General features: G+C 44.0%; 1 protein-coding gene across 2 annotated transcripts in view; it reads right to left on the reverse strand.

Moving 5' to 3' along the window:
- OSBPL11 (oxysterol binding protein like 11) overlaps nt 1-3429 on the reverse strand; it is a 69701-nt gene extending 66272 nt beyond the window's left edge. The window contains exons 1-2 of one of the 2 annotated variants that reach the window (XM_034785439.1): nt 3284-3429; nt 2050-2125 (exon numbers count right to left, since the gene is read on the reverse strand). In XM_034785439.1, coding sequence (XP_034641330.1) covers nt 2050-2125; nt 3284-3299 — 92 coding nt within the window. In that variant the 5' untranslated portion in view covers nt 3300-3429. The remainder of the gene's footprint in view (nt 1-2049; nt 2126-3283) is intronic. The other variant, XM_034785438.1, reaches the window with a different exon arrangement.
- Nucleotides 3430-15241: the final 11812 nt, after the last annotated feature.

Raw genomic sequence — 15241 nt, forward strand, 5'->3', positions numbered from 1 at the left:
CTCCACTCTGTTACAGCCCCTGTAATGCTAAGGGTTAAAGGACAGTCTCCCTTAGTTCAATTAGTAGGGGCTTATGCTTATGTAGCAAGGGTTTCTGTCCCTGTTGCTGCTGTAAAGTTAGGAATGGTCATGGTATACAGGATAGCAACAATCATGAAGCCCTAAGTGGCCACAGATTTGTTACACTGTGTGAGCACTGAGATTTGAACTCCTCTGAACCCTACACATTCAAGGGTAGCCTCTGTCTAATGAGGAGAATAAGCGTTCTCCCCTCATGGTTGTTGTATCTAACTGTTGTTTCTCTTCTTATACTTAGAGCGTAAATTCTTTGGGGGCAGTGACCATATTTTTGTGTGTGTATGGTTCTAGCACGCTAGGTTTGGACCTCTAGGCACTACAGCAGTACAAATAATAGTGATGGACTAGCTAGTATCTATGTGTACAACTCCTCTAATGAATAGAAAAACTACATAGTTGTTGGCAGAATATGACACAGTTAATAGAGATTCTCCTTTAGTTATGTTGGTGAGGGGTTGTTTTTTTTTTTTTTTTTTTTACAGTTGGAGGTGTTGAGTTCATCACCGTGAAGTCCCAAATGGCCACGCGATGTAGCACAGTGACAATCCTAAATGTCTACAAATGTGTTACACTATTTTAATTTGATGAGTGCAAAAGAAGCACCTGAACCATTTTTTTAAACACATGAAAAATTGCTCTTTTCTTTTATCCTTTCCAAATGAAATTTTTATCCTTTCCAAATCTTTTTAATAACATTTTTAGCTACTTGTTTTTTCAAGCCTTTTTTAACTGGTCTTTTTCTTTTTTTCCTCCATCCTGTTGTATGTCCTGGTAATACTGTTAGAATTAACACCTTAAGTAATATAATACAGGAAGAGACTGTAAACCCTTGGCCTGGGTTCCATGTCTATACAGTAGCTAACACAATTGGGGCCCTGACTCTAATAATACAGTGTCTTTAGGCACTACTGTACCAAACAACAGCAAAAATGTGATGCTACCCAGGAGATAAGTGTCTGGAATTCTTTCAGAGCTACAGGTTAAAATAAAGGTCAACATGTGGGCAGCAAGTGTTTAAATTATTTTACCCTCAAATAAAAAAAAAAAAAAGATCCAAATTGTATTGTGAGGACAGATTAAACAGGGGCTATCAGTTGTTACATTCTTCAGGATGGCAACAGCATACTGGTTGGTTGTTGTTTACATTATTTCCCTTTCAGGTTTCTTGCTGCTGTTTGTTTAAGAAAATTGATCTTTTCTTATATGGTTTAGGAGACTCTACTTAGATAGGAAAATTAGACAGGAATATGCAATCCTTTAACCCTGCCAACAAAAATGCTAAAATTAAGTGCTGTTCTTACTTGGATGAAGAGCTCAATATTGTTTCAGATCTCTTGAGTTCAAAGGATGGCATTTCTTTAACTAAATATCTTCCTGTGGTATCGGTCAATGTCACTCTTTCCACATCAGTTTAGGTAATGGGCCTCACCAGATTGCAACCTTTTATAGAACACTCTTCTAGCCCTGGGTATGACCTGTATTCTCTTCTAGGGGGAAACCTTTTGCCTGGGGAGAAGCTATTGTTTTTGTTGATCAGTTGGTGCCCTCTAGTGAACGATGAATGTTAAAGAAAGTTGGATTTCAAATCAAGTACTACACCTTGAAGCCAAGGTTGATATAGTGAAATAACAGGGACAGTTCTCCTTACAAAAACAAAGAGCTTATTAAGTGGCATCAGAATGAAAAAGGAATACCAGACCATTAAGAGACTCAGTTTTTCTCCACAGGGCAAGTAATCCCTGGGAACAGACATCTTCCTGTAAAAAGGGAGCAACCATACCCATCCCTAAAAATAGGTCTAACTCAGAACTCCTGTGGCACTTTATGTACATATTATAAATGTTTAAAATACTTGAAACACATGGCTGCATAGGCTACACAGAACTAAGGATATTGTAGGAGCATTTATCCCAAATAAAAAAACAACTAAGTACACAATTCTATCCCTTTAGAATTGAAAGAGATACTTACCACTCACAGTTGGCTTTATACCACATGAAGCAATCTTGGGCCATGAGAATGTCAGTAACATTCATAACATCCTTGCCTAATGAGGAAATAGAGTGAAGCTGGACCTTCACTAGCATCCAGTATTAAAAGTGAAGTTCTAGAACTTTACTTTAGGGTCAAATTCTTTTCCCTCACCAAAAGCCTGAAAGGACCCAATGTGAGAGCTCACCTTAGTAACTGGGGGTGTGATTCCTCCCCTACAGCTGAACACAGACTGAACATATTGTGGCAGGCAGAGAGACAAAATTCCCTTGTTTAGTCTTTCTGCAGCCCCACTACAGCAGAACCAGGCTGGCTCTACTGCTTTTTTGGCTTTGTAAACCCATGCCAGGTTGGGCTGGGGGCCATAGAATTTCTTCAGAGGAAATTGTCTGCCAAAAATAGCCCTCTCTGTGGTGCAGCATTCTAAGGAAAAGCCTTGTATTTTAATACACGCACATCCCTGGCAAATTTTCCACAACATGACACAAGAACTAAATCAGAAATGTCATGTCCCTAATTCATTTCCTTCTGTTGTGGGCAACTGTTCCTGAAAGGAGCACAGTAACTTTTCACCTCTTTCACAGTAGGCCCTTTGTAACTGCTGCTACACCTGTACTGGGATGCTAATTCTGCCCGCAGCCTGTTACAACACAAGAGCAAGGCAGTTACTTCCTCCTGTGTGTATCCAGGACCTCTCAGAATCAGGCCCTGGGTAACAAGAATATCAATAAGTATAGATTTGCTTCATACATAGTCAATTAAAAAAACTAATTAAGGTGTTTACTTCTGTCATTACTTTCAGTACCATGGAGTTCCATAATGTGGCATTAAAGAGATGTACAATCCCATTGCAGTGCAGGAAACAATATAACTAAAATAACAGTTATTTTCTGTTGTCACACACATGAAACCAAATTTGCAATCATTCCTGGTCATTACAAAAATTGCCCAGGCCTGATCCTGATCACCCACAGCTACCACTAACTTCATCTGAAATGAGTAGGAGTTGTGGGTGCTCCACACCTCTCTGAATCAGCTTTTCCTACAGTCCTCATTGGGGACTAGCCACATTCAAAGTTTGAAGTTTTAAAAATCAGTTGAGTTTTAGTTATTTGTGACCCAAAAAGTCTTATTTAAAAAAACAGGCAAGATATTTTCCCCATCTACCCACAACAGCTTAACAAATTTCTCTCCAACTTTAAAAACAAATTACCTTTGGCTGAGACCATGTTTAAACACCCTGGCTAATTGCATTGTGTTCCCCTCCAGTAGCTGGTCCACACAGAAGAAAATGGTAGAGATCTGTGCCTTGGTGCACATGGTCCTGGTGAAGAAAAGAGAAGAGAAGAAGCTACCCCACCTTCCCCAAACTGAATTTTTTCCCCCATGAGTACTAGTAAATTAGATAGTTACTCATTAATGAGAAAATGGATGACAAGATATCATTGTTTGTAGTGCTCAATGCCTGTGTTTGTAATCTTTGCAATGATTGACCAATGACTGACTATTAAGGTTAATCACTTACTCGGAGCAACTGACATTTGGTCTATTAATACTTTGGGAAACACATTTCTTGCTTCTTGTGACTCTCTAGCTGATAGTTATAATAAAGTAGAAACTGGCTGCAAGGGGTATTATTCAGAGCAATAGCACAAAATCTGAAGGGAAAATATAATTAAAAGAACAGCCTTGCCTCCTAAAATAACCTGCATACCAACTGGCATTCCCTGCCCCCATTACAAAAATAGCTGAGTCAGTGTCACACAGAGCAGAATTTGACCTATAGTATTTTAAATTGCTGAACTGGCCTGGTGGAATCTCTAGGTTTCTGACCTTTATACAGGCTAAGGGGCTTGGTTTTATTGGTTACTGCTAATTCCCCATGTAGCTTTAATAGGCCAACAGCTTTTGTAAGTTATTTGTGATGCTTAGTAGCTGCCCATTTTCTCATAATTTCCTCACTTTTCTTTCTTAAACCCAACCTTAGTCATATAGACATAGGGCCAAATGCTGCTCCCGTTTACACTGGTGTGAATGTAGAGTCGCTCAATTGATTATGTAACTGAGTGCCATGGCAGAATTTGTCCAGAATTTGGCAGCAGTTCACGCTGTGTATGAAACTTCCCTCTTTTCCCCATTCCCCTTTCACCTCCTTCAAACTCACGTTCTGCAGTATTTCCAGTTCTGCTTAGCATTATTCATTGCCCCACCCTGTGCACATGCACCACAGCATCAGCACATGAGCCTTGCATGAAAATAATAAATGGGACTTATTCAATGTGTTGGGAAGTCTTAGCAGTGAAGCCAGGCCTTCTGTAGGATTTCATGCTTGGCAACTTAAGTAGCTCTCCTCACAAAAAAAGCACAGTCTAAGCACTGTGCCCAAGGGTGTTATGCAGAGACTGGGAGCAAAATAAATCCTTCTTCTAGTCTATGGAACAGCTACTTCATAGCTGCTATTGCAGCTTCTGAGGTAACTGAATTCCCACCATGTCTGTATGTGTTTGGGGAGGAGATTTGCTGCTGGAACTACATGATGATGGGGTCTCACGTTGATGTTAATGCATGAGGATTCAGCAAACACTATAGGTGAATATGTGTATGCAAGGTCAGACCAAAGGGAGAACTACAAACATGGTGCAGGTGGGACAAACAAGACCATCCATGATCATTGTAGGTTGTCCATGTTTTTCACATAAGGTTTTAATGTGCTTTCCTTCAAAGCGGCTAATGGCAACATGACAAATCTGCCGCCACCTAGCTTTGTCATGGGCTATTGCTTCCCAGTTGCTGGAGTCAACCTGAGATGCTTTCAAGTTTGACTTCAGATTATCTTTTTATCATTTGTACTGGCCCCGATGAGAATGGGTCGCTTTAACTGTCCATAAAATATGGCCTTGGGTATTCTTGAGTTGGCTATACCAATGAGATGTCCAGGCCAATGCAGCTGAGCTTTTATGAACATGCTTTGAATGGCAGACATCCGACAACAAATAAGAATTTAGATATTGGGAATCCTGTCCCACCATTTGACTCAAGAAGCAAACAGACTGAAGACAGCACATATGGAACTGGTCAAGTTGTCCATATCTCACAACTATATAGAAGCGTTGTAAGCTCGACTGCCCAATAGACATTTAGTGTAATGCTTATTTTGATGCTGCTATCATTCCATAGGTTTGATGCCCCTATCATTCTATCCCAGGGGTCGACAACCTTTCAGAAGTGGTGTGCTGAGTCTTCATTTATTCACTCTAATTTAAGGTTTCGCGTGCCAGTCATACATTTTAACGTTTTTAGAAGGTCTCTTTCTAGAAGTCTATAATATATAACTAAACTATTGTTGTATGTAAAGTAAATATGGTTTTTAAAATATTTAAGAAGCTTCATTTAAAATTAAATTAAAATGCAGAGCCCCCCCCCCAAGTGTTTTTTGGGGGCCCTGGAGCAGGGTCCTTCACTTGCTCCGGGGGCCCCGGAAAACTCTCACGGGGCCCGGGCTTCTTCCGCTCCGGGTCTTTGGCGGCAATTCAGAGGCGGGGGGTCCTTCCGCTCCGGGACCCGCCACCGAAGTGCCGGGTCTTCGACGGCAAGGGCCCCCCACCGCCAAAGACCCCAGGGCCCCTGAATCCTCTGGGCGGCCCTGCTTTCATGTGAACATGGAAGCATTGCAGATTATAAAACTTCCCATCCGTGTACAACTGGAATAAATACTTCTCTGTCAAAGTCATGAAATGCATCCATAAGCATAGCTGGAAAAAAGGATGGAGAAGACTGTGGGAGCCAGCACACAAGCTTATTTGGTGTCATTAGTGACCGGAAAGGAGTGTGATACATTGCCATTTTCCACCACTCTGGCTATCATCCCATCCTGGAAGGACCGAATGACAGAAATTAACGTAGGAGGACATCCAAAGATGAACAAAAAGTTGCCAAATTCCCTCATGATTTATAGAGTCAAAAGCTTTAGCTAAGTCAACAAACCCTGTATAAAGACCATGGTTTTGCTCCTAGAACTTTTTCTGAAACTGACGGGATGTGCAGATCATGTCTATAGTGCCCTATCCAGACCAAAATCCATACTGAGACTCAAGGAGGATGGTTTCCACAAGATAGTGTTAAATCTATTCCATATGACCTGTGCACAAATTTTCCCAGCAATTTTCCCAGGAAAATAGCACAATGATTATCACAGTTTGCACTACCACTCTTACATTTATAGAGGTGCACAATGATGGCACCATCTCTTGCTCCCAGATAATATGGAAGAGCCACATGAGATGTCTTGCAGTGTGGTAGCCACCCTGCCTATAGATCTTTGCTGGAATGCCATCTGGTTCATGTGCTTTCCTTTTTGACATTTGCTTGATTGCTGTGATAGTCTCATGTAAGGTGGGGGCTAGTGCAAGTGCTTCTTTTAATGGAAGTTGTGGAAGAGCATTAATTGCTTCCTCAGAAATGTTGGAAGGGAGATTGAGAAAGGAACTGAAATGTTCCATCCATCACTCAAGTATTTCTTTTTTGTTACTTGAGTCAGTTTTCATCCACTGACCACACAGGGGTTATCCAATTGCACTTGGGGCCATACACAGCACAGAGGCCAGCAAAAAAGTTTTTGGTATCTTTATGGTCTGCTGCCAGTTGTAGCTCTATACTTTCTTTTCCCACCGCTGGTTTTTCATTTGCTGAAGTCTGATCTCAACCATCTTTTTGGCTCAATGATATGCAGTCTTCCTGGCTGCTGAATCCTTGTCCTCTATGTAAGTTCTATGGATAACATGCTGTGTGTTCAAGACCTGATATATTTCAGGGCCATTCACATCAAGCCCACCATGATGTTTCCTCTGAATGAAACCAAGAACTTCAGCAGCCATATTATATGTTGTGTCCCAAAAATGTTTCCAAGCGGTCTCAGCAACCACTGCGGCTTCTATAATTAAGGAAAATGCTTCTATGAGTTTCTGTTGGATCTTAGACTGTGTATCACAGTTTTCCAGGCTGAAAAATGGATTTTCTTCACAAGTTTGAGTCACTATCTATGCTGCTTGAGAAGAACACAGAGAAATATTTGACTTCTGATGAGTCTATGGTTCTGACTAGCAGTCAGGTCTCTTGACGTGAGTGAGCGAGACGTCCGTGAGATCGCTTCACCTACAGATCATATGCCAGTGTTTTGAACCAGGGAGCATCCAGGTCATCTTATACTTGTTAGTGATAACTAGTTTGTACTCAGTGCATTTGGAAAGTAATAGCAAGCACTTAGAGTACATATTACCTATTCTGTGATGACTTATCACATTGCCCCATGATGCATAGTGATGACCAACCGTGGCATTGAAATCACCTAAAATGATAAGCTTATTATTACATGGGACCAACCTGATGATGCTACCGAGGGTTTGATAGACATCCTCCTTATCCTCACCTGGGTGGATCATTGTCAATGCTTATGCCCTGATGACAGAAGCATAACAACCTTTAACAAGGCCTATACAAACGAGCATAGGTTTGTCATTAACACCCTTTGGCAGTGACACAGGTTTGCGGGCCATTGAAGAGCCAATGGCAAATCACACACCACAGCATCTGCGTTCAGCCTCAGATTTGCCAATCTAGTAAAAGGTGTAACGAGAACTCACTCCTAGCTGTGACTCTCCAGCAAGTCTCGGTGCACTGAGTGAAGCCAATCGCTATGTTGTACTGTGCCCAACTATGCACAGGTCCATCGCCTCTGTTGAGGCACATGAAAAAATTCCAACCTTTATTTGGGTTTTCTTTATATTTAGACTGCAGCAGACAGATGCGGAACGCTGACAGATTTGAGTGGAACAAGTGTTTTTTAAGAGATCTTTTTCCATCCCCTTCCCCAGTTCAGGAGAGCAGCCGTGTCCCTAGATAGGGCTGCTCTGACACACAGGACAGATATGAATGTGGCATCTGCTTCAGTCTATGACAAATGACCATTATTCTCAGGCCATCTATGTCCAGGATTGTGACTTAGGAGCTGCCGTATCATCCTCTGCCTGTCCCCATCACCGCAGCACTTAGATTAAGAGATTGCAGAGTCAGCCTTGTGTTGCTGAATCACCTGCAGGGTGATTGGATTATAGTTGAAGAGATGGGTGCAGTTCCAGTCCCACTCTCCAGTCAATGCAAGCCACATGCCATACCGGTGCAGAAATTGCAATGAGTAGGGTGACAAACACTGGAGCAGATGTAAGTTCAGAATTCCTTCTCCTAGCCACTGCCGTTGAGCCCTCATAGTTCCTCCATATTTCCAGAGTTACTTCTGGAGGGGCCATTGCATTCCCCTATGGCAGTGGTGGGCAACGTGCGGCCCGCCGCTTCCCGCAGCTCCCATTGGCCAGGAATGGCGAACTGTGGCCACTGGGTGTTGCGGGGAGGTGGGGGCCATGCCTGCGGACGGTCAACGTCAGCAAAATGTCTCACGGCCCGCAATCAGATTACCCACGGGCCGCAGGTTGCCCACCACTGCCCTATAGGTTGTAATTGGCTGCCAGCTTATTTGATGGCAGCCTCCATTCACCATGTCCAGTAACATCTTTGGTCATCTGTGGCATTTTATAAGGGCAGCAGCACCTCCACCGTGCATTGTTGGCACTGCTGTAAGATTGTCTGTGCCTGCTTATTCAACAGGTTTCCCTGCTTATATCACAGCTACCTACCATATTTGGAGAGTGTTCTGCCATGCACAACCTGCAGATGCCTTCAGTGGCAGATGACTCTGCCCCTAGGAAAGTCACCCACATCTATATAGTTGCAGATCAGCTGATCATGTCCCTTCCTATCACAACCCCTCTATATGTGCTGCCATGGATGTAGTTTGCCAAACTCAGTTGCACAGCATGTGAAATGCATACAATCCTCCTGCACCCCTGCATCGGCTGCCAGAATTATGCCCCTACACTTACACAGCAGAACCTCACAGTCCCACTGCATCTTATGGCTTGTGGAGGCAGGATTTCAGGATGACTTTTAGGCCCCTCTGCACCACAACTACAACCTGGTTACAGAACCACAGTTAGGTACTATCTATACTATGGCCTTTAACTGTGTTGTCACTGGGTTAGGGGCAACTGTGTTGTGGCCAGATCCCTAGACGCTGTTGTAGCCAGTCTAGATGAGGCCTTCCACATAGTCTGATATAGTCACTTAGTTGTGATTCCTGCTATTGGCAAAGCACCTCCCCAGCGGCCAGCAGTGATTTTGGAAGCAAGCCCAGTTTTTAAATTGGCAGTGTGTCAGTGCTGTAGTTAACAGCTGACTGTGTGTACAGAGCCTTCATTTTGGCTTCCAGCCTCTGCGTGCTCCAGTCACACAGGAACCCTCCCCTGCCCTTTTCACTTCTACATATGCATACGTTGGCGGATGGGGCTTTCCCAAGTCTCCCTTTGTGTGGAAAGGCCAAGCCACTCTTGCACAATGCGAGCGTGTGACTGAAGGATGTCAGCTGAATTTGCTAATTTTGCACAAGCTAAGGAATTTGCTGCCGCCTTCCTCCTGAACTTTGCAGCTCATGAAATGACTGTTTCTGTTGAGGCAAAAGGGATCTCTTTCTTCCATGATCGTAAGCTCTGTAAAATGCTTTGACAGGGAGGCATTCTGTGAGCAGAGGGACTGGAGCCAGCTGCGGCCGAGTTCTAATCCTGGCTCTGCCACTAATTTACCAAACAGCTTTGAGTAAGTCACTTTTCAGAATGCTGAGCACCGGCATCTGCAAGAGCTGGCAAAGGCAGCACTTCTGCAAATGAGGCCATTGGTGTCAAAGTTGAGCCCTCTAAAACTGAGATGGCCAGGATGAGAAGTATCCCTTGAAAATATGAGCTCTAGTGACTTTGGTCTGATCCTGCAAGGTACTGAATGCTTTCAGCTCCCATTGAAATCAATAGAGAGGCAAAGTTTGTCTGTAGTGGGAGTGGAGGCTGCTCAGCATCTCTTGGGGGTACTCAGCACCTTGCCCAAAGTCTCCCTTAATTCTCCCACCTGCAACATGGGGATAATAACATTTAGCACCCTAACAGGAGGGTTGTCGTCACATTCCAGGGTGCAGTCATGACCACTGAGGAGTTCTGTCACCACTTGCCCTGCAACCTGGGGTACCTCACAATGCTGTCGATCCCAACCTGGGCAGCTCACATACAGCAAAACAGCAGGTCACATCCTGAGTGTCTGTGTACAGATGCAGCCTGCCAGCACGCTGCAGTTACACGCTGGCTTCCACCAGCCTTGCTTACCACTTGCAGGGTGACCCCAACACACAGCCCCAAATTTTTCCCTAAAATGTGTGTTCTGCACTTCCAGCCCTTTCTTGGACAGTTCGATATTTTAGGTCCATTGCCCCTGTAAGGGAACAATATCCAACAGTTTGCTACTTTAATTGGAGTTACCCAAACAATTCAGTTTGAATGCAACACCGGATTCATTTTGATCAGGGGTGGCCAACCTGTGGCTCCGGAGCCACGTGTGGCTCTTTAGAAGTTAATATGCGGCTCCTTGTACAGGCACCGACTCCGGGGCTGGAGCTACAGGTGCCAGCTTTCCAATGTGCCGGGGGGGTGCTCACTGCTCAACCCCTGGCTCTGCCACAGGCCCTGCCCCCACTCCACCCCTTCCTGCCCCCTCCCCATAGCCTGCTATGCCCTCGCTCCTCCCCCTCCCCCTCTAAGCCTCCTGCACGCCACAAAACAGCTGATCAGGAGGTGCAGGGAGGGAGGGGGAGGCGCTGATCGGTGGGACTGCCAGTGGGTGGGAGACACTGGAAGAGGGGGCAGAGCTGATGCGGGGGGGGGGGCTGCTGACGTATTACTGTTCTACATAGGTAAATTCTGACTCCTCACTGGCACTGATTTTGATTAAAGAATAAAACAAGTTTATTTAATTACAAAGAGATAGATTTTAAGTAAGTACAAGGCACTAAAGTCAGAAATGCTTCCAAGAGAAATAAAGGTAAAATGCTTCCTAGTGCTAAAACTTAACAAAGTAGACTTGGTTCAGGATAATATCCTTACCACATGCTCCCAGCAACAGGGCTGACCAAATTTCAGGTCAGGATCTCTCCCAAAGTCAAATGGCTACTTCTTTTGCCTACTTAGGTGAGAGGGAGAGAGAGAGAGATAGGAAGCACTACCTTGGCGAGTTTTTGCTCCAAACTTTCATAGTCCAGTGCCCTTTGAAATGCATTTTCCTGAGGGTTACCCATAGATAAACTTCATTCCTGCTGTGAGGTTGGAGTCATGGTGTCTCACAGTGAAAGAGGGTCCATACTGCTGTTTGCTAAAATGTAGATCCATCTGTTTTTGCCCCCCTCCTTTGCCAAAAAAATGGCCACTTGACAGGTGATTACCCAACAACTTTGGTGACACCTGATACATGACACCTGACACGTCACAACCTGACATTCAGACATGTTTATCCCCCAGCTGCACACCAGTTCTCATGTATCCCCCAGAATCCTTTGCTTCTAAAGCTTTAGAGAAGAGCTGCTGTAATTGTTGGCATCATGAAGAGGGCCAGTGTTAAATAATTAGGCAAAGTGGCAACAGTGGAAACACAGAGAGCAGAAACAAGCTTGCAGCCCTTCTAAACAACTCATAGCTTCCCAGTAGGCTCCATGTCCTCCATGATAAATAAGGCTCTACATTATTCAGAGCTAACTGCAGCATTTTATATCCGCCCTATTCTCACCCTGATTTGGAGCCACCTGTTGGGAATATGACTGGCTGTTGCATGGTATGTCAGAGATCATTCCTTTCACTCTCCTTCACAGGTTTCCTTGGTACCCTCATACTTTTTCTACCAATGCCACGTGATTACCTTCTTAAGTATCTCCTCCCATGTAGGGGATCATTGCACCCATAAATCTTTTCTCTTTTTAATAGTTTTCAGTGTGTCTATTTCTGCAGTGACTTATACCTCAGATTTCGTCTGACATTGCCACTGGGTTGAGCTAGGAATAAGGGACGAGGAGGCTGTGAAAGAGAGAACCCATTTACACATCAATAATTTCAGGAGCTAGCAAACATGTCAAGAGAAAACAAAAAAGGTGAAAGAATTTTTGCTTGAAGTGGGACATGTTTGAAGTTTTCCCCAGAAGGAAAGTCCTTCTTTAGGGCTTGATCCTGCATAGTTCAGGTGTACAGAGGCAGGGTTAAAATATGAGTAGACATGGAAGCTCAGAGGATTCCCAATCCCACAATAAGGCTGTGTGGCCAAGTTGCTCCTGCCTACTAGCAGGAATGAGGCAAGAGAGGGGAATGCGTAGCACCATTGGCTTTATGAAGCTCATAAGCTCACGTTTCTGCAGACATGCCCATTCTCCACCTATATGCCACCCATTTTTACCTTGCACTTCTGAGAGAGAGTGGGGGCAGGATTTGTAAAGATATTTAGGCATCTAATTCCCAATGAGCATTAAGCATCTAAATGCCTTTACATATCTGGCCCTGGAAGCACAAGGAGCTGGAAAATTACTTCTGGTCCAGTAATGCTTACCCTGCCATTGCGCTAGAGTGCCACAACCTTGCACATCCCTCTGTGCACCAACCAGGGACTTACAGAATCAACAATCTAATACCAAGCAGCTGGTGAGCCATCTATACATCGATGACTGAACAAGGCTGAGAAAACTGCAGTTTGAGTTTCAGGCTGTTGTGATGGCATTCTTCCATTTCAATCCTCCAAAGCAATGGCTCTGAACCTTTCCAGACTACTGTACCCCTTTCAGGAGTCTGATTTGTCCTGCGTACCCCCAAGTTGCACCTCACTTAAAAACGACTTGCTTACCAAATCAGACATAAAAAAATACAAGTGTCACAGCACACTATTACTGAGAAATTGCTGGCTTTCTCATTTTTACCACATAATTATAAAATAAATCAATTGGGATATAAATATTGTACTTCCATTTCAGTGTATAGTATATAGAGCAGCAAAGGCATTGTCTGTATGAAATTTTAGTTTGTACTGACTTCGCTAGTGCTTTTTATGTAGCCTGTTGTAAAATTAGACAAATATCTAGATGAGTTGATGTACAGCCTGGAAGACCTCTATGTATCCCCAAGGGTCCGCGTACCCCTGGTTGAGAACCATTGCTCCCAAGGGTTCTCCAGCACAGGGGGAAGACAGCAGCTGATGTTTCCAATGTACAAAACAAGCAAAAAGAAAAAAGACTGTTTTAAAATTCTGCCTTGCCCCAGGGTTTTCACCTCTGTGTGCGTGCGCACACGGACACACAAAGGGGGAAGCAGACCACATAACCAGCTGCAGTGCTGCCAACTCCTATTTTGTGAGTCCTGGGATTTTGCTGCATTTTTTCCCTTCATGTGATCTCTCAGGAAGTGCCTGACAGCTCAGCATTTTTGGCTGAATTACAGTGGATGCTTCAGTGGCCTCTGCCACTAGAGGCAGCAGTTGGTAGCCTGAGCTGCAGGTGCTGGACCTCCTGCAGAGGCTTCCCCTCCTGTGGAGAGCCAGGAAGCAGCAGCCCATGTGCCGCCCCCCCCCCCCCCACTCCCCCAACTCTCCTGCATAGTGCTGCATTGGGAACGTGAAGGCTGGGAGAGGCAAAGGTGAGCAATGGGGTCAATGCTGAACAGAGCAATGGGGTCAATGCGTGGTGTAGCTAGGAACAGTTCTGGATTGTGCACTGTGAAGGGGATGTAAAGTTAAGGGTAAAAACGCATGTAACACAAACTCTCCTTGCATTAGTCTGAAGAACACCAGACCCCTTCAAGGGGAATGCAGCCGGAACTTCACAGTTCAAACACCGAGGTCCTGGTTCTCCTCCCAGTTACTGCAAAATTGGGCCCTTCATCTGTTGTGCACCCTCCCACCTCTCCTGGGTACCTCTCTAGGAAATGGGGTTGGGGGTGAACCACTTTCTGAGGCTGCTTCCTAAGTCACAGAGGAGCAATAAAAGACAAAGACCTTTTCTGTTGTGCATTCTGTTTCTCAATCTCTTTAAAAGTTAATGCATTTTTATTAATATCTAAATTAAATTTACCAGTCACTGAGTGAATTCAGTGCCTCAGTCACGATCCCCTCCTTCCTTCCTAAAAGCTTTTCATGCCTTGCTGCACTCCTACACACTTTTGCAGAGTGGTTCCTATGGCAATGTTGGTATCTATCCATTTGCTGTACATCTCCCATTATTATGTTTACCTCCATGTCATCTGTGTTCAAGTGCAATTTCTAGGTACATCACAACAGCCAGGTCAGTTTGGAAACCTGTGTTTCATGCTTGTTTGTACTCGATTGATATGTTGTTATATCAGCCCCATTTAAGGGGGCTTGCTACTATGCTCTTTCTGTTGCCAGCTGCCCTATTTCTTCTCCTTACCCTGATCAATTCAAGTTGTAACTGCATCATAACTTCAAATGGTCATCTCTTCAGTCTCATCATGACTGGTGCTGCCTACAAGCTGTTTGTGCTCAGATTTGGGGGAGTCTTTGCAGGTCTGTTCTAATCAGATCAAATGTTTCTTCAGCTTTTCATTCACAAGTGCTGAATGCCTTGCCCTCAGACAGGACATTTTCCTTGAAATGCCATAATACTCCTTTTTCATTTGTACAGAATTCTGTTTTGAATAGAGAACTAACTTTGGTTACTTTCCCATCTCAAGTCCGTTATGGCTATTTTCTAAATATTTGTCTAGTTCTGCAACACGGCAGTAATATTGACCACAAACTTTACTTGCCCTGAAAATGTTCTCTATTGTGTTAGAGCAAGCACCAACATAGCACGTGGAACTCCAGCTTCCATTCTTCTCTCGCTTTTTGGATTGCTTATAATTTTCTCTCTACAGAATGTGTCTTCTCTACAGACACATTTTTGGGGAACCCTGAGGAAAAGCAGATAAACACAGTTTTTGAACCATTCAGGTGTGAAAAACACTTTCTCCATATGTTTCAATCAGAAACTGAGCACCCAACCGACTAAAATGAGTGAAGCTAAAACCTTCAGACTTTTTTTTTTAAATAGATCCCCCTAGTCATTACTCCCATAACCGCATTGGTCATTGGGGCACCAATCAACCAATTGTCTCCACCCCTGACGATTTTGTGTCAGTGCTTGAATCTCCGCAAAGTCCATTCCTGTCCATTCTTTTATGTTGTCAGTCCATCTCTTCTTCTGTCTACCTCTTCTTCTCTT

Source organism: Trachemys scripta, chromosome 11 (assembly GCF_013100865.1).
Source record: "Trachemys scripta elegans isolate TJP31775 chromosome 11, CAS_Tse_1.0, whole genome shotgun sequence".
NCBI classification, from domain to species: domain Eukaryota; kingdom Metazoa; phylum Chordata; order Testudines; family Emydidae; genus Trachemys; species Trachemys scripta.